Source organism: Rhipicephalus sanguineus, chromosome 10 (genome assembly GCF_013339695.2).
Source record: "Rhipicephalus sanguineus isolate Rsan-2018 chromosome 10, BIME_Rsan_1.4, whole genome shotgun sequence".
Classification (NCBI taxonomy): domain Eukaryota; kingdom Metazoa; phylum Arthropoda; class Arachnida; order Ixodida; family Ixodidae; genus Rhipicephalus; species Rhipicephalus sanguineus.
The window spans coordinates 107,637,761-107,662,968 of record NC_051185.1 but is presented as its reverse complement, the minus strand read 5'-3'; the positions used below and the strand labels follow the sequence as shown (position 1 = coordinate 107,662,968).

The 25,208-nt window shown below is 47.0% G+C and overlaps 1 protein-coding gene across 1 annotated transcript in view; it reads right to left on the bottom strand.

Moving 5' to 3' along the window:
• LOC119406639 (uncharacterized) overlaps positions 1-25,208 on the bottom strand; it is a 141,042-nt gene that overhangs the window by 78,372 nt on the left and 37,462 nt on the right. The window contains exons 5-6 of the mRNA XM_049420166.1: positions 7,638-7,810; positions 6,516-6,586 (exon numbers count right to left, since the gene is read on the bottom strand). Of these exons, the coding sequence (XP_049276123.1) occupies positions 6,516-6,586; positions 7,638-7,810 (244 nt within the window). The remainder of the gene's footprint in view (positions 1-6,515; positions 6,587-7,637; positions 7,811-25,208) is intronic.

The window sequence follows — 25,208 nt, the reverse complement described above, 5'->3', positions numbered from 1 at the left end:
TCACACAGTCACGTCGCGCAATACCAATTTCGGGGTAGATCAAGCTAGCGAAACGGCCGCCAGCGCCCCATGAGTGTGGCACGTAAGTAATGCTGTACATGACGTGCGTGTCACGGTTTTCATGTTAACTCGTCTTATGTTCGTCACACAGTCACGTCGCAAGATACCAATTTTCGTGCATATCAAGCGAGCGAAACGGCCGCCAGCGCACCATGAGCATGGCATGTAAATCATGCTGTACATGGCATGCGTGTCATGATTATCATGTTATGACTTGTCATTTATGTTCGTCATGCAGTCATGTTACGTCATACCAATTTTGGTTCACCAAGCGACCAGGAGAGCACAAAGTCGTAGGTGGCTAGATAGATAGACAGACAGACAGATAGATACGGTCAATGTCGCGGAAGTTCGCTAAGAAGTGCTTCGCATTTAAAATGAAGACTGCATGCACGGCTGCTGTCTTGTGTGCCCAAGCAGCGACGCCCTCAGAAGCATGCTGGACAACGCATCATCTCTCGATACCGATAAGATTGACTATCTTCATGTCCAGCAATGAATCAGTGGTGTCGGCTGCAGGTTCGAAACAATTATCTTAACTCCAGGCGAATTTTCTGAGATGTTTGTAGATATTCTACAAGAGCTAAAGTTGCGCCACTTCGTGAGCAAGCAGCAAGCAAAATATTTCAGAGAGTTGAAAACGAACCTCAAGGACGACGAGTTTAGCTGCAGAGTGGAACTTTTTCGCAACCTCTCATGGTAAGAGCGCTTGCGATGGTGTTGGCGGCACCGTGAAGCGGCGGGCACCCTTACACCCCATGACCTTACACCCCATGAGCCTTTTACCTGGTCGGAAAAAAATATCAAAGGTATAGTTGTGCTCTGGGTGCCAAAGAGAAGGGCTGAAGAAAAAGTTGAGCAAGGTTTGAGTCTATATACAATCTCCCTCAAAGGTACGCGTACGTTTCACCGTTTCGTGCCATCATCACTGACCACTGTTAATGCCGGGCTCACCTCCTACTGAGCAACACAGGCATTTCAAGTGGCGAAGGGCATACGTCGGCAACGGAAGTAAGAACTGCAACGTCCGCAGAGATCGAAAACACAATCTAAGTTCTGCGTCTGTCGTACGTGCGCATGTAGTGACGTGGCTATGAAATCAGCTCTGACTATAACCGGCAGCCTTTTCGAAACCTTCTGCCAGCTATATACGCTGTTTGAAAGTTTTCAGCAACGTGAAAACTCCCAGCAGCACAGGATCTTGCCACCCGCGTGGACGCCGCATATTTCCGTTGCCCCAAGGAAGTGTGGAGGCGCAGTGAAGTGGACTTACGGGCCCGCGCCCAGGTACGCCGCGAACGCTCAACGTAAGTTTTTCTTTGTCGCCTAAAACAAACATCACTCCGAATAAACTTTCCCAAATAAATCTCCTGTATTTACTCTTCCAAATGAGACCAAGCGTGCATTTTTACTTGAAAAGCATTACGACTCTACATGTGCCTGAACATGGGGCATTTCACACATTTTTCAATGTTTGCGCCCGTTCCACTTCGAAACTACTCGGTCATCGACTTCAATACCTTTTTCACACGCTTACTGCCGACTATCTAGCCATGTGATATAGTCCTGTTGTGTCTGTAACATTCGTAGAATTTTTAAAAAATAATCAAAATGGGCGCAGAATCGCAGCATTGCTTCAGCACAAAGCACATCGTGAGACATAGCAGTAGTCTTCAATAGGTGATAATAAGATAGTGCCATTCCTTTTCAAGCAAATTAGAAGATATTTAGGGCGTTCCGTGAAGTATTGTATTTTTCACAGCATTTTTTCGCAACCTAGGTTTCACCCACTACGGCAAAATTCAAATCACTGTAATAGACAAAAAAGATTTTTTTTCCAAAAAATACTTTCCAATGGCAAATAGTGCACTGATATGAACGTCCACAATTTTTTTGCAATACAGTTGGAGAGGTTCGAGCGAAATGTTTGGGACGTTTGGGGTGGAATGGCCCAGATACAAGAAACCAAGAGGAAGAGAAAGAACGAGAAGACAAACTGAAGAGAAACAAGCAAGGGCTCCACTCTTCCTTCAGGCTTGGCACTACTAATTCGGAGCTGCTATAATATTTTTTTAAAGTTCTGGCACAAAATAATGTGCTAGGTTTTCGTGAATTTGGCACCCTCTTATAAGCATCAAATTAGGTACCGAAGTAGCTCCGTCCACGTTATCTGAAAAGGGCCCTGCAACTTCCAAGTATCTTCGAATGGCTCCATTAAAAGAGCCTCACGATTTGACTGCCGAAAAAAGGCATTTTTAGGATCTGTCAAGCGCTTTCCCTCTCCTCTCGTACGAGCGATTGCGTTGAAAGCTACGCAGGAAGGGGCGTGATGGCAAGGGGGCAAGAAGATGTTCGTCAGCGCGCGTCACGACCTTGAGCACTTCCTTTTTTTTTTTTGAAAGGCGGCAGACCTTCAGTATGATCGCGAGCGTGCGCGGCGACGTCGCGGCATCCCGCCGCGGCCACGGTAACTATGCAGCTCACAATGCTCAAATAAGCCAATGACCGTGGCCTTTGGGTTTATGGTGCGGTAATTTGGGTTTATGGCATCATTTGTCGAGAGTTGGGGAATATGGCATCGGCTCTAGAAATGCCAGAGGGGAGTTACTAGTAGAGTTCGCAGGACGCAATAATTTACGGATCTTGAATACCTTCTACAGAAAACGGACTACTCGTAAGTGGACGTGGAGGAGTCCTAATGGCGAAACTAAAAATGAAATAGACTTCATAATGTGCGACCACCCGGGCATTGTACAGGATGTGGAAGTAGTTAACAAGATCCGATGCAGTGACCATAGAATGGTAAGATCTAGAATTCAACTAGACGTGAGGAAGGAACGGCAGAAACTGATACGCAAGAAGCCGATTAATGAACTAGCTCTGCGAGGGAAAGTACAGGAATTCAGAGTTTCACTTCAGAATAGGTACGCGGCTTTAACCGAGGAAACCGACCTTAGCGTTGACGCAATGAATTATAATCTGACTAGTATCATTAAGGAGTGTGCAGTGGAGGTCGGGGGTACAGTCGTTAGACAGGACACCGGTAAGCTATCCCAAGAGACGAAAAACCTCATTAAGAAACGTCAAGCCATGAAAGCCTCAAATGCAACAGACAAAATAGAGCTGGCGGAGCTTTCGAAGTTAATCAATAGGCGTAAAGTAGCGGACATAAGAAAGTATAATATGCAAAGAATTGAGCATGCTCTAAAGAACGGAAGAAGCCTCAAAGCTACGAAGACAAAACTGTGCATAGGCAAAAATCAGATGTATGCATTAAAGGGGCCCTGCAACACCTTTCTTAGATATATTGGAATAGTCTCATTATTGACGTATGACCCTTCACGAGTCATATGCCGCAAAAATTTTTCGAATCCGTCAAGTCTAAGTGGTGTTACCAAATTATAGAGATCACGTTCCGCAGCTTTCTCCCTCAACTCAACGCCGCGGGCGCGCGCAAAGCTAGGCAGCTAGTCGAGGGAGGCAGCGCAGAGGAGCGAGGCTCCGCCCAAGAGCACCGGCGGAGTTTTTTTCTTCATTTTTTTCTCTCTGACGTCTGGGCGCAACCACGTGGTCTGTGCCGCCACTTCCGGTCGGCTTGCGTCGTTCTCGTCGAGCGGAGCCGCTGTGTATCGCGCGTGCTTGAAAACTGCGCGTCGGTTTGGTAATGTTGGGTGTGCACCTCGAACGCCGTAGTGTTTTCATCGCTCTGCCAACCATGGAAGCAAACCTGCGCGCTCGTTTGGAACGAATGACAGCTGAGATCGGTTTCGGCCGATACTCCGATACACCGCCTCGTAAGACGGCACTGGCAGACGACCCCGAAGCGCCGCCATTACCGGACGCCAGCATTGTTATCGGAGACACGCTGCGCCCGTGCCTCGGTCGGTCGTGAGAACGTGCCGACGATGCAGTTCTCAGCTGACGAGGCAACACTCGAACGGCTGCCACTCTCAACGGCAACGGGCGATGGTCAAAAGCACAGAAATATTCACGTTTTCGGCACTGCGCATGGCGAAGAAAACGGAACCACGCAACTACGAGCAGACGAGCTGTCGGTGAGACTGGAAGTGCTAATATTAATGTTTGTTCGGTGTTTTTAACGCGATAACAGAATATAAACATACATATTATCTACTTATTGAACTCAAAATTAACAACGAAAGTAATAATGAGGGTGTTATCGTGATTGTAAGATCAGCCAGTGGTGGAACTGCCGACAATCGCGTCATATTTTGCGGACTAATACATCATTTGTCGAGAGAAGAGGGAGCGATTTTCAGCTGACTTTCAGAATTTATTGTAAATTCCAGGCCGTGCGCATCGCTGTAATATTTGGCTCGCGTGTTCTCGGGAGCCTCGCTTACCGATCGGCAGCGCTTTCTGAGCATGTTCGAAAAGTGTTGCAGGGCCCCTTTAAGGGACAAGGAAGGCAAGGTCACAACCAATATGGATAGAATAGTTTAGGTAGCGGAAGAGTTCTACAGAGATCTGTACAGCAGCCGAGACAGTGAGGATGATAACGTAAGAAGCAGTAATATCCCAGAGGAATCTGACATCCCACCAGTATTGACAGGAGAAGTAAAGAAAGCCCTAAAGGGAATGCAAAGAGGCAAAGCCGCTGGTGAGGATCAGGTAACATCAGACCTGTTGAAAGACGGTGGAGAGATTATGTTAGGAAAACTGGCCACCCTGTATACGAAGTGTCTTTCGACGGGGAGGATACCAGAATCTTGGAAGAATGCCAACATCATCTTGATCCATAAGAAAGGGGACGTCAAGGACCTGAAAAATTACAGGCCCATCAGCTTACTGTCCGTTGTCTACAAGCTATTTACAAAAGTAACTGCTAACAGAATTAATACGACATTAGAGTTCAATCAACCAAGGGATCAGGCAGGATCTCGTACAGGCTTCTCAACAATAGACCATATTCATACTATCAATCAGGTGATAGAGAAATGCGCGGAATACAACCAACCCCTATACATAGCCTTCATAGATTACGAGAAGGCATTTGATTCGGTGGAGACATCAGCAGTCATGCAGGCACTGCGGAATCAGGGCATCGACGAAACTTCTATAAACATAATGGAAGAAATCTACAGCGCATCCACAGCCACTACAGTCCTCCATAAAGAAAGCGACAGAATCCCAATAAAGAAGGGCGTACGGCAGGGAGACACGATCTCTCCAATGCTATTCACCGCGTGTTTACAGGAGGTCTTCAGGGCCCTAGATTGGGAAGGATTAGGGATAAGAGTAAATGGAGAGTATTTCAGTAACCTGCGATTCGCTGATGACATTGTGTTGATGTGTAACGTGGGAGACGAATTACAGCTCATGATTACTGAACTGGATACGGAAAGTAGAAGAGTAGGTCTGAAAATTAATATGCATAAAACTAAAGTAATGTGGAACAACCTTGGCAGAGAACAGCGCTTTGCGATAGGTGGCGAGACACTGGAAGTTGTAAAGCAGTACGTCTACTTAGAACAGGTAGTAACCGCGGAGCCGAACCATGAGAGTGAAATAACTAGAAGAATAAGGATGGGATGGGGCTCATTCGGCAAGCATTATCAAATCATGAACGGTAGTCTACCACTATCTCTCAAGAGGAAGGTATATAACAGCTGCATCTTACCGGTACTTACCTACGGAGCAGAAACCTGGAGACTTACAAAGAGCGTTCAACTTAAATTGAGGACGACGCAGCGAGCGATGGAAAGGAAAATGATAGGTGTAACCTTAAGAGACAGGAAGAGAGCAGAGTGGGTCAGGGAACAAACGGGGGTTAAGGATATCATAGTTGAAATCAAGAAGAAGAAATGGATATGGGCCGGGCACGTAGCACGTCGGCAGGATAACCGGTGGTCATTAAGGGTAACTGACTGGATTCCAAGAGATGGCAAACGCGTGAGGGGGAGACAGAAAATTAGGTGGGTAGATGAGATTAAGAAGTTTGTAGGTGTAACGTGGCAGCAGAAAGCACAGGACCGGGTTGATTGGCGGAACATGGGAGAGGCCTTTGCCCTGCAGTGGGCGTAGACAGGCTGATGATGATGATGATTTGTCGAGAGAAGAGGGAGCGATTTCTAGCTGACTTTGAGAATAATTGCAAATTCCAGGGCTGCGCTATAATGCTTGCTTCTTGACTACCGATCGCAGCGTTTTCTGGCCATGCTTGAAAAAGTGTTGCAGGGCCCCTTTAAGTCCTTCTTAGTGTGATATGATCATGTCACTTATGACTGCTCTTGACGATGTCAGTTGCTGTAGGAAACTTACCCTTTAGGTAATAGATGTATCTTTATAAACGTTCGATACGTACTATTATAATGGTTTCTTGCCAGTCATTCTGCAAGGAAGTCGCAGACCTTGCTGCTGCAAGTGGTTTGACGCTTTCCTAAACATTTCTTTCAGCATTTAGTCGTAGAAATGCCAGGACAGGTAGTACTTACAGTGGCCGGTGCACACCTTGTTGGTATCGAGGTCGATAACCTTGACTCTCCCACCTGGAACGATCATCATGCTGCAGAGGAATGGAAGATGTCAAAGTTTTCAAGACATTGCATTTCTTAGCCATAGTAGGGAAATATGTGGCAATAGGGCTGATAGCATGTCTACATCAGGAAGAGCCACGCTACATTTTATCACAGCCATGTGATCAATTGATCAGCCGTGAGATCAGCCAGGTAATTGACAAATTAGAAGAGAACAACAAACCCCTTTGTTGACGATTATTTCATCGTTCTATTATTCTGGAAAGCAGACAAACCAATGGACGGTCTGCTTCCTCGGATCCTCAAGACCATTCGTGTTCGGAAGCTGCGCAACGAGATTGTTTCTGGGCAACTCTGTAATGAAGCGCGTTAATTATCTCTTTAATTACGGCCCTTTAGCATCCCCTCCTCGAAGCTACAAACTTTCGTAGTGCCTGAAAAAGTTATGTGTGCGACAAAACGGCCTTGAAGTTAGGCTTCCTACTGCACTAAGTAGCCTTGTCGAACCTCACAGAACAGCTGGAACGAAAAAGGAGGCCTCATAAATGGCGCTTCGTGCTTGGAAGGTCACGCAAGCATTTTTGGCATGCTCAGGGCTGCGAATGTACGAGCAAAAGACTTACCGGAGGGTGGCAGTACCGTGCAGAGCTGGAATAGATGCTGAAGTAACCGTGCCGTTCATCGACAAGCAGCGTAAAACCGTCGACTCAATTGTGCACATCGCATGGCCTGGCAGCCATTTTAGTAATACGCCAAATGGAATCATGGCATATTGAGTCGCGCATGCTCTTTCATTTCACTAATTAGATAGAGAAAGACGGAGTGTGCCCATCCGGGTGGCTTTCTCACAAGTGGGAACACAATTCGATTGCGAGAAGCCACCTAAAGCACAATCGTAACTCACGTGCAGGAACATGCGCAAGGAAAAATAGGTATGGCGCAAAAAAGGACGCGGACCAAGTGAAGACACGGACTGACAAACACGAGTCGTGTCTTCACTTGGTACCCGCCCTTTTTTGCGCCATGCCTATTTTGCTCGAGTAATGAACCAACGAGCTTGTTGGGGTGCAAGGGACTCACTTGGAGACTTTGATGTCTCGGTGGATCAAGCCCCGGAGGTGCATGTGCTCAAGCGCCAGGATAAGCTGGGCCATCACGATGCGGCACTCTTTGGTCGGCAAGTACACCGCCTTGTCCACAACTCTGTTCAGGTCCGCGCCGCAAATGTACTCCATCACGGTGAGGTAGGCGTCCTGCAAAAATTTCTTGTGGTTCAACCCCAAGCTTGTCGAGCGATAGCTTGCTTTTCCTAGCTTTCGGAAAGGACAAGACCATCGGTCGGCAGAAATTCAACCCTGTTGCATATCTTGGTTTTCATACGCGCCGCGTCAAGGAGTGAACGTGTTGCACCACAAGGCAGCCTCGTCGGGGCTCTCGGCGCGAATGCGGTTTGTACTTGGATGGAGCCAGCGGCACGAAAGACAAACTATGAAATGTGACAGCAACGCAACAGACAAGCACAAGCAAAGAACGCGAATGATCACTCTCAAACACCTTTCGTTGTTGAAAGTCAGCGATGTGCGTGTGTCCTTTCCGCTGCTATTACAGTTATTATGTCATATCAACATGCCCGAGTTTCAACCCTTCATGGAAAGACAGACCTTGAGTTAGTTTTAGCGTAGCTTGAAGGTCAGATTCGCGGAACCAGGCGTTTTCTGGGTTAAGCCGCGGCCGCTCCATGAAAAAGAGATCTCTTTTTCATAGACCACCGTGGCAGAGTTATCCCCGTATTCACAAACCAACCTTATCCTTATCGTTTGCCCTCCTTACCTTTTTGGCACCTTAACGCGTTTCATAAACAAACCTTATGCCTCAATCCAACCTTTCCTCAACCTTATCGCCGTGATAAGGTGGCGTTCGATAAGGTAGCCCGGCAGGCACCTTAATGCGCCACGTATGCGGCGCGCTATGGCTGATTACGCAAGAAGCTTTACAATGCCATTAAAGAAGAGATGATGTAGCGATCGGCGTCCATATGTGCAATTAACGATGCGAGTGTTCGGCAACCATCAAAATTCCATGGAAGAGTTCAGCGACGATGTGTTGCTGAGCAGGTTCCGCTTCTTGATGCGAACACTTCATGTCCCCGAGCTTGCCGCTGGAAACGGCCCCAATTACGTCGGTTTTCCCGTGCCACCGCTCTTTCAGCTCCTGGTGGCGCTCTGTTTCTACGGCGCAGGTACTTTTCAAATTGTAAATGGTGGCTTCCACACAACCCCGCGTTATTAAATGAGTGAAAAGATCAGTCGGTGTACGGCGCGGAAGCCGACGTGTTTCACTGCAGCATGGGAATAATGAGAACTAACAGACAATAATGCCAAGGAAAGTATAGGGGATGTTAATAGTAGTAAATGTAGTGTAGATGTGAAGAAAGAAAAGTGGACGAAAAGATAACTTGCCGCGGGCAGGGACCGAACCTGCGACCTTCGAATAACGCGTCCAAGAGCATCGGACGCAATATCCGTTGCACTAATATGACCTCTTTACGCGTTTGAAATAAAAAAAAGGAAAAGTTAAGTAGCTTGAGCGTCCGCTTTGGCGAGGCACAAAAATGTTTGTCTTCATATAGTCCACTGGATGAACGACATATATAAAACGATCAGAAATGGCCTTTGTCATGGTGAATACTGCGTACAATAAATGATACAAGGACTTTGAAAATCTTATCAGAATAAAATAATCGAGGTAGCAAGGAGAAAAAATACAATCGCCGTTTGTGCATTTATGTGATGAATCTACAATACAGAACCCGTTCTGTCACGCGCCTGCCTCACGGGCTCGCAGGCCGCAAGCAGGATTATCGCAGAGCACTATTGCAGATACACAATGGCGATCACTGTGTTAAATATTTCGCGGTATGCGCAGTACTACAACGGGTCACATCAGCCGGTGTTCCAGTGTGCTCTAAGTCAGGCCCGCTAGTCGAGCCTTGGAAGAAGGGCCCCACCCACATTGAAACACTTTTTTTTTCTCAAAAAATGTTGTCTCTCTCTCTCTTTCCTGAAGGTAGTGAATGGGCGCGACGATATGGGAGCAGTCGACTAAACTGTACTGCTCTATGCGTAAGGACCACTCGGTCTGCCGTACGACTATGATCAAAATAAGGCACGCAAAGTAAATGACCATTTGAATCTGCGTACAGCATTGAGCTTGTTTTGCCTGTGCACTTCCCTTGAATATGCTGTTTCATAGTTGAATTCACTGCTTATAATCTTCTCAAGGCTGACGCGGCACTGCGCGGCATAAGAATGCTGCGTACAGGCTAGTGGAATGACGTGGCTTTCTTTGCAACTTGGAAACGCAATCACCGGCAGCACGCGCTCCGCCGCAAAGAGCGCGTGCTGCCGCGGACGAGCTTACGCGGACGAGCCGACGACCTTCGAGGTTTTCAGCGGTCCACCAGGGGAGCACCCGGCGCTGGCGTCGCGCGCGAACTTTAGGTTCTCTTTCGCACGCTCATCTGTCGCTGGAGGGCGCGTGAGCCTTGTGGCTGGTAAAGTCACTGTAACGGGAAAAGTACCGCGTTCCTTTTCTCTTCGCCGCCGCGCCCTTTCGGCTGCTTCGCCACACAAATGGTCCAGCTCGCTCGCCTCGCTAGTGTCTCCCGGCCGCAGACGCACGGCGCTTTGGAGGGCGATTGTTTTTATAGGCTCAGGAAAGCGTGCAGGAACATTACGACATCCCGTAGCGTTTTGAGGCTTCATCGAAAGCCTACCGAGGCATCGAAGAATGCCCGCGTAAGGCCCTCTTTGCCATTGAAAATAATGGTATGCATGTCATGTAAGGCATGATTTACATGCCATGCTCATGATGCTCTCGCGGCCGGTTCGCTTGCTTGATATGCACCAAAATCGGTATTGCGTGACGTGACCGTAGTGCGAACGCAAATAACAGGTGGTAACATGAAAATAATGGCACGCATGACATGTAAGGCATGATTTACATGCCATGCTCGTGATGCTGTCGCGGCCGGTTTGCTTGTTTGATATGCACCAAAATCGGTATTGCGTGACTTGACTGTAATGCGAACGTTAATAACAGGTGGTAACATGAAAAGAATGGCACGCATGTCATGTAAGGCATGATTTACATGCCGTGCTCATGATGCTCTCGTGGCCGGTTCGCTTGTTTGATATGCACCACAATCGGTATTGCGTGACTTGACTGTAATGCGAACGTTAATAACAGGTGGTAACATGAAAAGAATGGCACGCATGTCATGTAAGGCATGATTTACATGCCGTGCTCATGATGCTCTCGTGGCCGGTTCGCTTATTTGATATGCACCAAAATCGGTATTGCGTGACGTGACTGTATGACCAACATAAATACCTTCATGATTTTCACGTTACCACTTGTCATTCGTGTTCGTCATAGAGTCACCTCACGCTATACCAATTTTGGTGCATTTCAATCTAGCGAACCACCCGCCATCGCAGCATGAGCGTGGCAAGTAAGTCATGCCGTACATGACATGGAAGTCATGATTTTCATGTTACCACCTGTCACTAACGTTCGCCATACAGAAATAGCTCGTCATAAAAATTTTGGTATATATGCATTTCATTAAACGACCGCGAGCGCCCCGAAGCTATGTCATGTAAATAATGTTTTACATGGCATGTCTGTCATGATTTGCACGTTATAACCAGTCACTTATGTTCGTCATACACCCTTGTCATGCCATACCAATTTTGTTGTGTATCAAGCTATCGAAGTGGCCGCGAGCGCACCATAAGCGTGGCATGTAAATCATGCCGTACATGGCATGCATGTCATTATTTTCATGTTATCACCCTAATTTTTATTCGTCATACAGTCATGTTATGCCTTGCCAAATTTGGCGTACTTCACATTAACGAAGCGGCCAGGACAGCACAAAGTCGGGGGCGGATAGATAGATAGATAGATAGATAGATAGATAGATAGATAGATAGATAGATAGATAGATAGATAGATAGATAGATAGATAGATAGATAGATACGTACAAAGTCACAGAAATTCGCTAAAAAATGCCTCGCATTTAATAAATGCAGACAGCCGAGCGCGTAAATGCCGCGCAGTTCGCATTTCTTTATCGCGTTAGTACGCGTGCGTCCGCATGCAGGCATGTGAAAATTGCCGCTATTTCTTTCCTAATCAGTGAGAGAACAACGGTATGCTTCATTCGGGCTGCAAAAGCGCACGCAATGCGTAAAACATGCGTTACTCCACGTGAAATCAACACCGCACCGCCGCAGCTTCGGGCGCGCTGGACCAAATATGGCGGCGCGCACGACGGTCGCGGTACTTTTCCCGTTCCAGTGACTTTAGTGGCTGGTAAGTGGCTGGGTGGCGGCCCTCAGCCATATTGAAGAAGGCACAGGCTTTTGTTCCCCGACGCTATGAAAGCGAGCGCACCGTCACCGCAGAAGTGCTTACCACCGCTCTCTTATCGACTGCTGTTGGAAGCTAGCGTAACGTTATCAGCTCCTTGGAGCCCACCGCGAGCTCGTAACGTAGAAAACACGTTGGTTGTTTTTTCTAGGCAGTGTTGGCGCTATGGTGTTTACAAGTCACCGTGTGGACGGTAACACATTACTTGTTTGGTAAGTTAGTAACGTACTTATTGCCATTTTGAAACTCTTAAAAATAAACGCATTTACAGTACAATGACGTGCTGGTTAAAATGCCTTTTTGAGGGCCTAGTTTGTGTGTAATGAGAAAATTACCGAACGCAAGAAAAGACACTCAATAGCTTTGTTATTGTGACGTGCTAGTTGCATAGAACATGCTTACGTTGTCTCTGCCCCCCCCCCCCCCTTTTTTTTCTTTTATTCCGGTTATCAACTTCTCTTCAACCCGCTGGCTCTCAACACACGTACATTTGCCAACACTTACTAAAAGTGAACGAAGATCCGTCGAGCGTCTCTTTGACGTTGGCGTGGACGCTCTTAAAAAAGAAATCAGGCATTTCAAAGCTATATTACGATAATAATTGTTAGAGTTTAACGTCCAAAAACGACGATATAATTATGAAGGACGCCGTTGCGGAGGGCTCCGGAAATTTCGACCACCTAAGGTTCTTTAACGTCCACCTAAATATAAGTACACGGACCTCAAGCATTTTCGCCTCCATCGCCGCGGCAGGGACTCGATCCCTCGACCTTCAGGGTCAGCAGTCGAGCACCATAATCATTAGACCACCGTGGCGGGTGTATTTCAAAGCAGGCGATGGCACCATTGAAGTGCATGCTGTTGCCTAAATTCGCCGGCATTGTGTTTTTTAAGTGTTGCCCGCATAACAATGTAGTGCTTTTAAGGCGTTGTGTTTTTATAGCAAGTTTTGCTTACTTCCATATTGAAATCTCCATATTTTCTCGTCATTCGGTCTCGGAGCGAGCGAGGGTACTTATATATATGCCTATTATATGCATGCATATTATAGTATACCGGGTGTTCAAAGTTAAGCTTTATGGTTTTGTTAAAATTCAGCACTGGGAAAAACGTGAAAACCATCTTGAATTGAATTGAATTGAAGTTTATTTGTCCTGAATTCTTACAGGATCGGGAGCAGAGGCTAAAGGCTATATAGCCTGACATGGGGCCTCTGCTCCTAAATACAGTTTGGCACGCAGGCCGCTGAACATCTCACTCTGTCGCAGACATTTTCAGAAATAAAACAATAACACAACAATATTTAGCGTGTTCTTATAACACAATTTCAGAGAAAACATAACAAAAGAACTTCATCACAAAAGCTTCATCTCAAAAGAAACTTCATCAATACACAATATTAAATAAAGCATAAGAAAAGAAACTACAACACAACTCAAATTGATAGATAGGATGTAACAAATCAAGCATAGGAACTTTAATAAGCATACTCAATATCATGGTTCATTAGGATGGACTTGATAATGATGTTCGAGGGTATGGAATTGAAATCTATGAGACCGTGTAAACGATTTAACATTGTGGGTATTTGATACTGAACGTGTTGCTTGCCATAATTTGTCCTTAATGCTGGGATTTTCCGGCGTTGCTGACGCATGGTATAATGCGTATTGTCAGGCGGGTTCTGAAGACACTGTGGCTTGTTTTGTTTCACCCATTGCAGAAGTTTGAAGTGATACAGTTTTGTTGCCGTTAGTATTACGTATTTTTCAAAGAGTGGCTTAGTTTTCAAGTCCTTGATAATACCACGGTACTGCTCGAATGCTCGCAAAACTCTTTTTTGAAGAACTAGTAATTTTTGATAGTTTTTTTGTGTAGTAGTACCCCATACCAAGATACCGTATTCATTTTAGAGTAGAAAAGAGCATAATATAATTCTAGTTGTAACCACTTTGGTAATACTGGGCTGAGCTTATATAAACATCCAACGGTTTTGCTGAGTTCTACCGTTAGTTTTTCTACATGTGTGTTCCATGTCAAGCCTTCGGAAAACAATACACCTAGAAACTTCTGTCTGGTGACTTGCTCTATCTCTTTGCCCTCAAATAAAACAGTCGAACTATAGTTACGCGGCTTATTAGGTGGGGCAAACACAATGTATTTCGTTTTACTAACATTTAGTTGCAGTTTATTCAAACTAAGATAAGCGGACAACTTTTGTAGGTAGTTATTAACCTGGTGTTCAAGCTCTAGAATGGATGTGCCGCTGGAGAATATGTTAGTGTCATCAGCATACATTATTAACTTGGGAGAACATGGGATATCACACAGGTCGTTTATATAAATTATGAACAATAGAGGGCCAAGAATTGACCCTTGCGGTACTCCTCTTGTAATGTTTAAGTAAGTGGATGCACTGTTGTTTATACAAACATATTGAAGGCGGTTTGTCAGATAGTCTTTCATTAGAACCACACCACGTACGCCATATTTGCTAAGTTTACCCGTTAGTACTTCGTGACATACCGATTCAAACGCCTTCCTAAAGTCTATGAACAAACCGAGAGAGTACAGTCTGTGTTCGATGTTTGTGATTAGTTCATGTTTAATATTAAGCAGAGCTGCTTCACAAGATTTATTTTTTTGAAAACCATACTGAGCCTCACTGATCACATTATACTTGTCAAAGAATTTGTACAAGCGTACGTTTATTGCATTCTCGAATACCTTAGATAAAACAGGAAGAACGGATATTGGCCTGTCATTTGTGAATTGCCTTTTATCACCACCCTTGAACACGGGGCATACTCTCGCTATTTTTAGGCGGTCTGGAAAAATGCCAGTTTCAAACATTCTATTTATTATATAAACAATCACTGGAGCTATAATATCAGCTACGTATTTTAGCGGAGTTGCCTTGATCTCATCAAAGCCAGCGGCTACGTTATTCTTAATCTGGTTTATTAATTGTATTACTTCCTCTGATGTCACTGGAGATAGTGACACGGAGTTTTTAAGCCCGTACTCTTTTAATGTAACACAGGGAGCTGTACTGCTATCATTTTTGTATTCTGCACTGGTCACAAAGTAATCATTCATCTTATTCGCTGCGTCACTATCAGATAAGGTGCCTGCACTGGTATGAAAACATAGCGGTGGTGCTTCTTTTTTCTCAGACATTAGATTCTTAACCTCGTCCCACACCTTCCCAGAGTCATTTTTTATCTTCGTAAACAACTTTTCGTAATATGTTTCCCTCGCACGCTTTAAGTCGGTGTTCAACCTATTTCGGTATTTTTTAAACTCCGAGAACGCCTCCAGGTTCCGTGACCGAACAAAGGTGTGGTACATTTTATTTTTTGTTTTAATCATTTTCAGTAGTTTTTTATCAATCCACGGCTTCCTTGCGCGTTTGGGTTTTCGATTTCGCAAGGTCATTGGAAATGCTTGATTATAACATACTCTAAGTTTTTCAAAAAATGCCTCGTATGCTGCATTTGGGTTTCTTTGCTCAAACACGCATGTCCAATCGACTGATTGAATATCTGAGCGAAACACTTCCAAGCGTGCAGCACTAATGCTGCGAGATAAGGCTTCCGCTGTGGTTTCGCGTTTGACGTGCATATTCGGCAGTAAGCAAAAAATTGGTAGATGGTCGCTTACGTCAGCTGTTAGCAGTCCAGAAAAACAGTCTCGAGAATAAATGTTTGTAACACATATATCGAGTGAAGTTGCACTTTTTTCAGTTAATCTTGTGGCTTCCGTAATAAGATTGGTGCATGCAAAGGAGTGTACGATTTCAATAAACTTTTTAGCTGCAGTGTTACTCGATAACATATCTATGTTGACGTCACCCATTATTACAAAATGCATCGAAAATCGACATAGAAAAGAAAGCATACGCTCCAAATACTAAAAAAAATCTAGTTTGTTGCCCATTGGTGGTCGATACATTACTGCAACTATTAATTTCTGTAAACGAACCGACATACATTCAATGTTGTTGTTTATTACTGAAAACTCAGAAATAATTTCATGCCTTAAAGACGTTTTAACATAAATTGCTATACCACCACCTCTACCGCTTGACCGCACGAGACCATTATATGAGTAAACGTGGAAATGTGGCGGTTTTTCCGTTTCTGTTAGCCAGGTTTCCGTGTACATCAGAATATCAAAGCTGTGGGTGATCGAGGCATACAAGTCACTAAGTTGCTGCTCTTTATTTCTAATGCTACGCGTGTTTAGGTGTAGGATTTTAAACCGTTTAGAATCACATGAAAAAGTCTCGTTAAAAGTGGCAACATCGTAATAGCTACACGCTTCAGGACTGTCCATTGCGTACGCGGCACTCTACAAGTACACCTAGAAGACTGCGCACTACGTGCCTTCGTTCATCTTTTCGGTGTCGCTGATGCATGCAATCCTCAACACTGGTGAGTTTTCATCCTTCCTTGCAAACACTTTGCCTCCTGCAGTCCACACGAATTTCCATCGTAGTTCCTTCTTTCTTTGTACTGTGGCACCGAGCAGTTGCTTGCCATAGCGGGTTAGGTGTTCATTCACATAAACTCTGGAAGGGGATTGGAATCCAAGTTTGTTTGCATCTAATTTTGATTTCTTCGCTTTGTTGAGGAAAGCATTTCTCTTTGTTCTACGGATGAACCGGACAATTATGTTTGATTCGTCGTGCCGAGCAGTAGGCACACGATGACAAACATCAATGTCAGCTTCCGTTACTTCCTCCTGTATGACTACACCAATCTGTTTGATTATAGCGACTGGTTCACCCTCAAGCGGAATGCCCTTAATCTCAACATTATTGGAACGCTGATACTGTTCTAGCTCCTCTAGTTTGTTTGTCAGTTTCATGTTTTGGGCACGAAGTTCTCTGTTTTCTTTCAATACTTCCTGTAACTGCTTCGTGATTTCACCAATGCCCTCAAATTTTTCTTTTAAGCCTCTGATTTCTAGCCTAAGCTCACGCTTGAAATCTTCGAAGGCCTTTGTCATTTCTTTAGCCATTGCAACCGCAAACCAACAGTAAACCAACAGCAAGCCAACAGCAAAGACTATACAAACAAAAGAAGTGACAAATTGTTCGGCAGCAGTGCACAGTTCTAAAGTATAACAGGAATTTGTAAGAATGCCGCCTACCTGTAAAAGCAAGCGCAATATTTAGGTACTGCTCAGGCGCGCACCGCTGCCGAACTGTGTCGAATTCTCGCTGTGCTGGTCCTTTTAAGCCGTCGGCACTTTAGGCAGTCCTCGTAAAGTGGGCGTTGTCTCGTCTTTCACGCACGAACACAGATGATGCAGGTGATACCCGGGGCTCGTCGCGTAGATCCGTCTTCAACTGGGCTGAGCAGCAGCAGTTCCTCTCGTGGGTCCGACAACACTGTAAAAGCAAGCGCAATATTTAGGTACTGCTCAGGCGCGCACCGCTGCCGAACTGTGTCGAATTCTCGCTGTGCTGGTCCTTTTAAGCCGTCGGCACTTTAGGCAGTCCTCGTAAAGTGGGCGTTGTCTCGTCTTTCACGCACGAACACAGATGATGCAGGTGATACCCGGGGCTCGTCGCGTAGATCCGTCTTCAACTGGGCTGAGCAGCAGCAGTTCCTCTCGTGGGTCCGACAACACTGTAAAAGCAAGCGCAATATTTAGGTACTGCTCAGGCGCGCACCGCTGCCGAACTGTGTCGAATTCTCGCTGTGCTGGTCCTTTTAAGCCGTCGGCACTTTAGGCAGTCCTCGTAAAGTGGGCGTTGTCTCGTCTTTCACGCACGAACACAGATGATGCAGGTGATACCCGGGGCTCGTCGCGTAGATCCGTCTTCAACTGGGCTGAGCAGCAGCAGTTCCTCTCGTGGGTCCGACAACACTGTAAAAGCAAGCGCAATATTTAGGTACTGCTCAGGCGCGCACCGCTGCCGAACTGTGTCGAATTCTCGCTGTGCTGGTCCTTTTAAGCCGTCGGCACTTTAGGCAGTCCTCGTAAAGTGGGCGAATTGTCTCGTCTTTCACGCACGAACACAGATGATGCAGGTGATACCCGGGGCTCGTCGCGTAGATCCGTCTTCAACTGGGCTGGGCAGCAGCAGTTCCTCTCGTGGGTCCGACAACACTGTAAAAGCAAGCGCAATATTTAGGTACTGCTCAGGCGCGCACCGCTGCCGAACTGTGTCGAATTCTCGCTGTGCTGGTCCTTTTAAGCCGTCGGGACTTTAGGCAGTCCTCGTAAAGTGGGCGTTGTCTCGTCTGTCATGCACGAACACAGATGATGCAGGTGATACCCGGGGCTCGTCGCGTAGATCCGTCTTCAACTGGGCTGGGGAGCAGTAGTTCCTCTCGTGGGTCCGACAACACTGTAAAAGCAAGCGCAATATTTAGGTACTGCTCAGGCGCACACCGCTGCCGAACTGTCGTCGCGTATCTTTGCAGATATGTATCCAGGGGTACACAAAGTGAGAGAATGATTAGCAATGTCAGCCACCCAATTAACTAAGATTGAATAATAAACTTTTTAGTGAGTGCAGCAAGCGGCCGTGTTTGTATTGAAAAGCTGGAGGCAGAAGCGTTTCTATGCAGTTGCACTTGGAAGAATTTTTCTAGCATGTCTGCGCCCCGAGATATCCCGCTGCAAAGTTTAATTACGGTCTGCATGATTACGCATGCAAGGCGGTGAGAATCGGCGCAATGTTACGCCCTGATTTGACGAGCAGTCATTGCTTGCTATCGCCAGCCGATAGCAAAAGGGTAACCGTTATCATTTTGCCCATGCCTTCGACCCGTTGTCAGATTAAACGCCGCAGGCAATTGCCGCGGCACATCGGGGAGGAGCTTTGCGCCAGTGCTCACTGTCTTGCATGCGTAATCATGCCAACCTCAATTAAATTTTGCAGCAGGATATCTCGAGGCACGGATATGCTAGAATAATTCTTCCAAGTGCAACTGCGTAGAAACGAGACTGCCTCCAATTTTTCAATACAAACATGCCCGCTTGCTGCACTCATTAAAAGTTCATTATTCAATCTTAGTTAATTGGCGGCTGACAGCGATAATTATTGTCTCACTTTGTGTCCCCCTGGATACATAACATATCTGCAAAAGGTGGTTTTCGCTTACCTCCCAGTGTTGAATTTTAAGAAAACCATAAAGCTTAATTTTGAACACCCGGTATGTGCTTGACTATTGACCTGAAGGTTGCGGAATGGAATCCCGGCCGCGGCGGCCGCAATCCGATGGAAGTATCACGGAACCGCAGCTGGTGGTTGCAATTTCGGGAGCCCTCCCCTGCTGCCTCTCTCATAATCATATCGAGGTTACGGGACGTTAAGACCCCCAATTATTATTATTTAAGCTTTTATTTTGTAACTACGAGCACGCCGACCATTTTTCGTAGGGAAAGGTGCAAATCGCTCAGTGAGCGAAAGGCCGGTGGCTGCGACACCCAGTCACGTGCCCCCTTAAAAGGCGTTAAGGGGTAGGGGAAAGGGAACACTTGCTGGTGCACAGTTGCGGCTACATTGCGGTTTGCGAAGGTGCCTGATTGGAAGAAGACTTTAAGACGACGGCAAGAAGACCTTTTTTTTTAACGAGAATTAACAAAGCTCTCTAAACCTCCGGTGACAACCGCGAAGAAATGGTCAAAGAAATCAGGTTACCTGTTCGTCTGGCACAAAACTGGGAAGGTTGTCGTTCGCATATAGGCTGGGCCCGTTATCAGACTTGAGAAAGACATAGCCGACTTAAGCGGGAGTCGTGAGTAAAAGGGCACAAGGCACGTGCCAAACGGCGGAATACGTCGATGGTGTGCGAAGTATGGAAGATTACCCGATGGTGTGCGCCCGTGCCACATCCGCGCACGCGATTGGCTACTGAAGGGCTCGTAGCAGGCGACCCGAGCCGTGGTCAGAAACAGAAGAAGAAGAGACGGGACTGTTCTGTGGAGCTCCGGACTGAGAAGGTCAAGCAGCGGGCACCCGATTCTGGAGGCCGCCGGCACGAGGGGCTCGGGAAGTGGCCGTCGACCTCGGGAGACACCGAGTGAGGCTGGCCGGACTTCCCGCACCTCATCACCGCAGTTCCGGTGCCTCAACAGCTCTTCCCCTTCGTATCAGGACGGCAGCGGCCCACACCAACGTTACTAGAACAAACTCAGTTTAAAAGCTCCGCCGGAGAGGCGGACCGCGTGGCGGTCGTGAGAACTAGTGGCGCTGCAGTCACGTCTAGCTCCCGCGGCTGGCGCTTGTTGTGATTTGTGATCGGCGCCGCCGATGTACGAGCGCACGTGGGTTACAGCGTCGTCTGCGCTTTGTTAGCTCATCATTTTTGCGACTGTTCTTGACCAGGCTTAGCGTCTTGTACGAAGACACGTGCATGATGTACGAAGCGTAAGGAGGGCGAACAGATTCACAATGCGGTATGCCGACTTGCTTTGCGCCGGGCTGCAAGAGCGGCTACCGCAACGACGACTCCGCTTCATGACACTTCTTCGGACCTCCAAAAGACCCTACGCCATTCAAGCTTCGCATCGCAAAGATAGAAAGCTTACTGCGAAATGCAAGGTCTGTGACGTTCATTTTGAGAGTGACGACATTGTAAAGCACTATCGTCGTGTCGTTGCGGGACAAGAAGTTTTGATCCCACGTGGCAAGTGGGAACTCGCGCCCGGTGCCGTGCCGCGCTTGTTCCCAGCACTTCCACCCCACATTTCAAAGCCAAAATGTTCGGGGTTTTGGCGTAAATCCTCCCCAAAAGGCACGGCGTCCCGCGAAAGCCCAGTGCCCAGTTTGGAGGAGCTGCCAGAAATAGAACAACAAAACGAAAGGCAGGCGATTACCTATATACGCTACCGAGACTGAGAGTTGCATCACACTGACATTCGATCAGTTGTCAGCTGTCGCCATGCCTTCAAAGCAGTGGATTTTCGAGAGATTTTACGAAGAGGTATCGAACAAGATGTGCGGAATATTTTACACTCGCCGGCTCGGGTACGGGCTGCTCAGCGCAAAAATTTGACACGGTACACATAGGAAAGACGAGGACCAGCGCTGGTCCTCGTCTTTTTTATGTGTACCGTGTCTCCGGGAATGGAGACTTACTTGTGCAAAAGATAATTGTAGTTGACGAGCAGTTTAACTGCGTAGTGAACGGCTGCAGCACGAAACGCAAACGGCTGTCATACTGTGTAAGTGCTGCGGGCACGGAACATCTGCTCGGTGAAGTTGAAAAACTGAAGTTGAATACTGACGACTGTTCTAGCGACAGAGTACGCGCGAATAACTGCTCGGTGCTCACATCACGGCCGAGCTGTTCGAATTGGGTAAGGCACCGTAGAAGGATGCGACGTAGAAAGATGAGACACCGAAAATACAACTATCCGGTGAAAAAAATGCTCAGAGACGACATCTATTCGATGTAATCGCACACTGAGATTTCATTTACCGAGATCTCGTAAAATTTTCCAATTTTGGGTCTGTATCCCTTTAACCGTCGCGAAAACGTGTCTTGTAAACATTGCAAAGCATTGGTGATGTTTTTCGAGAAAGTTTTTTTCAATGAATTGTAGAAACATGAGTACTGTTTTTCTAGAACGTTTTTGTATCTCGAGTAAGTACGCTTCTTCGCACACTATAAAGGCTTTTACAAACGTGTTGGGTTGTTCTTGGTCTAGAAAGACGGCAGCGGCTAAAATTGTGGTGGTAGTTATAAAAATTGCGCTGAAAACCCTCATTCGCTTAGAAACTCTTATGCTTGGAAGTTAAGCGCAATGTAGACAGCTCAAATATTGTCACAGGGTCATGACGTCGACGAAGGCAGCAGTCAGCAGGTCCGAGATGAAACTCTTTATTTGGCCGAACTTGTGGCCGAGAAACTTAAAGTCAAACTACAGCAATACACTGATAGCGGCGAACAGAGCGTCGACCGTCGATCAACTGACAAGCGGTCAAGCGCGCCGGATTTTATACAGGCGCTATCGAACTTTCCAGTGATATCGCTGATGGCGGCGTTATCTCTCGACAAAGCTGGAACATTCGCGTGCAGCGCGCAATCTTACCAAAACGATCTACAATCGCGAAGCTTCTCGAACACTGCTTCGCGGACAGCGTCGGGCGTTGATAACCGTCCTTGCTGGTCAAACCCGAACACGTCAAAATAAAACAAGAAGTGGGCGTGGCAATATAGACCGAACATCGATTCTTAGCAGGGGCGTAGCCAAGGGGGGGGGGGGGTTGGGGGGGTTCAAACCCCCCCGAAATTTTTCAGTTTTGCTTGCGTATATATACACGCACACATACAAACGCACGCACGAACATACAAAAAGTATGGTTGAACCCCCCCCCCCCCCCCCCCCGAAAAAAATTTCTGGCTACGCCCCTGATTCTTAGCCAATCAATGAACAACGCACGCGGGCCAATGCATGCAGACGACCTTATGCATATCCACCTAAGTATCCACCTAACTAGTACAATAAGAAAGTTGCCGCGCAGTTGCCGCGAGCAACTGCGCGGCGGACCGCAGCGTTATTCCGTGGCAGCAGACGACGCGCCGATAGTGGAGCAAGACGGAACTGCAGCGCCGCTAGTTCTCGCGACCGCCGTTCGGACCACCCTCCTCCGCTGGCGGAGATACGGAGCTTTGAAACTGAGTTTGTTCTAGTAACGTTGGCCCACACCACAGTCATCGGAGCGCCCCGTCATCAGTTGGGTCCAGACAGCACGGAACGGAGGCCAGTGACGAATTACGCCTAACCTACCAGGCTGAAGACGACCGGGACACGAGCGACGAAGACAAGCGGCTCGTTGGGCGGAAGCAACCGACGAGGACCACGGGAGCTTGCTGAGGACGTCGTCAATGAATTCGACGAGACGTCGTCACGACACAGGCACGGAGTAGACGTGTGAACCGAAAGAACGTTCGGTTATCGAACTGCCACAGTGGCTACAGACTGGCTAGGGCTAGAGTTGACCCCAGACTGGATTGTAGCTAGGTATTGTTCGGATCATTATGTATATGTTTTGTTATTGAGTTAACTTTCAGTGTTAGCTGATATTTGCGATTTTTGTTTGATAAAGTGTATTTGTGGTGCCACCACGGTCTCCTGCCACTCTAATTCTCCATCCCATGCTTCGCAAGCGCTCCCGAGATAATCGTGACAATAATTGGCGAGCCTTCCAGGATCTTTTCATCTTTTGGCCCAGTCACGTATCGTCGGGGGTTGCAGAGATGGATTGGGAGAAGTTGGCGGCCGTGGCCAAAGACGTAGAAATGGATGAGGAGGAGACGAAGAGGTTTTTTGAGAGCGCTCAGAAAGAGCATGATAAGCAGCTCGTGCAGAAAGAACAGGAACGCGAAACTCAGCGCAAGGAGCGGGAAATCGAGTACGAGCGCGAGAAGGAGATTTTCTAGCTTAAGTTAAGATAGCGGAAATAAATGCTGCTCCGCGCAACGATGCTGGCAGCGCGAGTACCTTCACGGCGGCGGCCAACTGACTTACTCACAGGCCTAGACAGATTTGCCCAAGATAGCTCATGGCGCCCTTCAATGAACGAAGAGACGACCTGGATGAATATTTGCATCGTTTCGAAAAGATTGCGATCGGGCAAGGCTGGGAGAGGAGCGAGTGGGCCAATGCTCTGAGTCTGTGCCTCGTGGGAGAGGCATTGATCATGTTCGGCTGCATGCTGGCAAAAGAGTCGCTAGAATCTTGTGCCAAGAAAACTTTCTGGTCAAGAAAACTTTATTAGAGAGGTGCAGGCTGACTGCCGAGGGTTTACGGGATAAGGAGACCTGAGAACTCTGAGACTGGCAAACAGTTTGTCTGCCGCCTTTCTAACTATTTTGATCGCGGGATGGAACTGTCAGACAGAAAAAAAACGTACCAAGGCGTCCGCGACAAAATAGTTGGCGAGCAGTTCCTCAACCGTTGCAGCAGTAAGCTGGCTAAATTTGTGAAGGAAAGAAAGGTGAGCACGGTGAAAGAAATGGCAAGGCAGGCTGACCAGTTTATAGAAGCTCAAGTGCTAAGGAATCTTGAAAAGGGGAACGCTGAAAACCCTATGGCAGAGGAGGGGTATGCTAGAGGTCAGGTCCCAATAAGCAAAACGAGGGTACAGCAACGTTTCCTGCGCAGCCGGCCTGAGCATATTGCCGTAAATTGTCGCACACAGAATAGTTACAGCGAAAAGCCCGTGACCTGCCCACTATGCCAGAAAAGAGGACATAGAACTGAAGATTGTAAGACGAAGTCAGCCGAAAAGACTGCCTTTGTAATGAAATACAGATAGGAGGGACAGAAAGAGCCAGACGTGGCAGTAGTAGTAGGCGAGGTGCACGGGCAGAAGGTTACGGTGTTGCGGGATACAGGCGCCGATACAGAGTGAGTAAGGAAAAGTTTAGTGTCACCGGAAAATATGACCGGACAGGTAAAGCCCGTGGCCTTTGTGGACAGAACCTTCAGATACCTGCCAGACGCAAAAATACGGGTATCTACACCCTTTTATACAGGTCTGGTGACAGCAACGTGTGTGGAGTGTCCCATTTACGACCCGATTGTGGGAAATGTACCGGGGGTGAGAAAGGCGGATGACCCTGATCCATTGTGGAGAGGGGCTGAGAAAGGCTTAGATCAGAGAAAAGACTCGGGGCCCGCAGAAGGGGAGGAAGCAAACGCTGAAATAGCGGCCGCGGTACAAACCAGGGCCACGAGCAAGTAAGACTATGAAACCACTGCAGGTCACATACATTAACGGGTTAGATATAACAGTGGATAAATTCAAAGAGTTGCAAGACAAGGGCCCATCTATTAGAGCATGTGAGGAGAGATTAAGAGAAACCATGAGAAGAAAGAAGAGTGGAACGGTAGCACAGTCTGTGAAACAGAACGGGCTGCTTTATCGCAAGTGTGTGTTTAGCTCGGGTCGCGAAGGAATGGTGCCGGAGGAATTAAAGAGCACAGTGTTGAAATTGGGGCATGACGGTGTAATGGCCGGTCATCAGGGCATAAAAAACACTCTGGAGAGGATCACAGAAGAATTCTTTTAGGTAGGAATGCAGAGTGATTTAAAAAGATATGTTAAATCATGTGACGTATGCCAAAAAAAAAGTTGATAAAGGGAGAATAGGTAAAGTTCCTGTGGCTAGGATGGCGATTGTAGAGCCACCATTTGATAAGGGTGGCGATTGATATTGTGGGGTCGATGAACCTAAGGT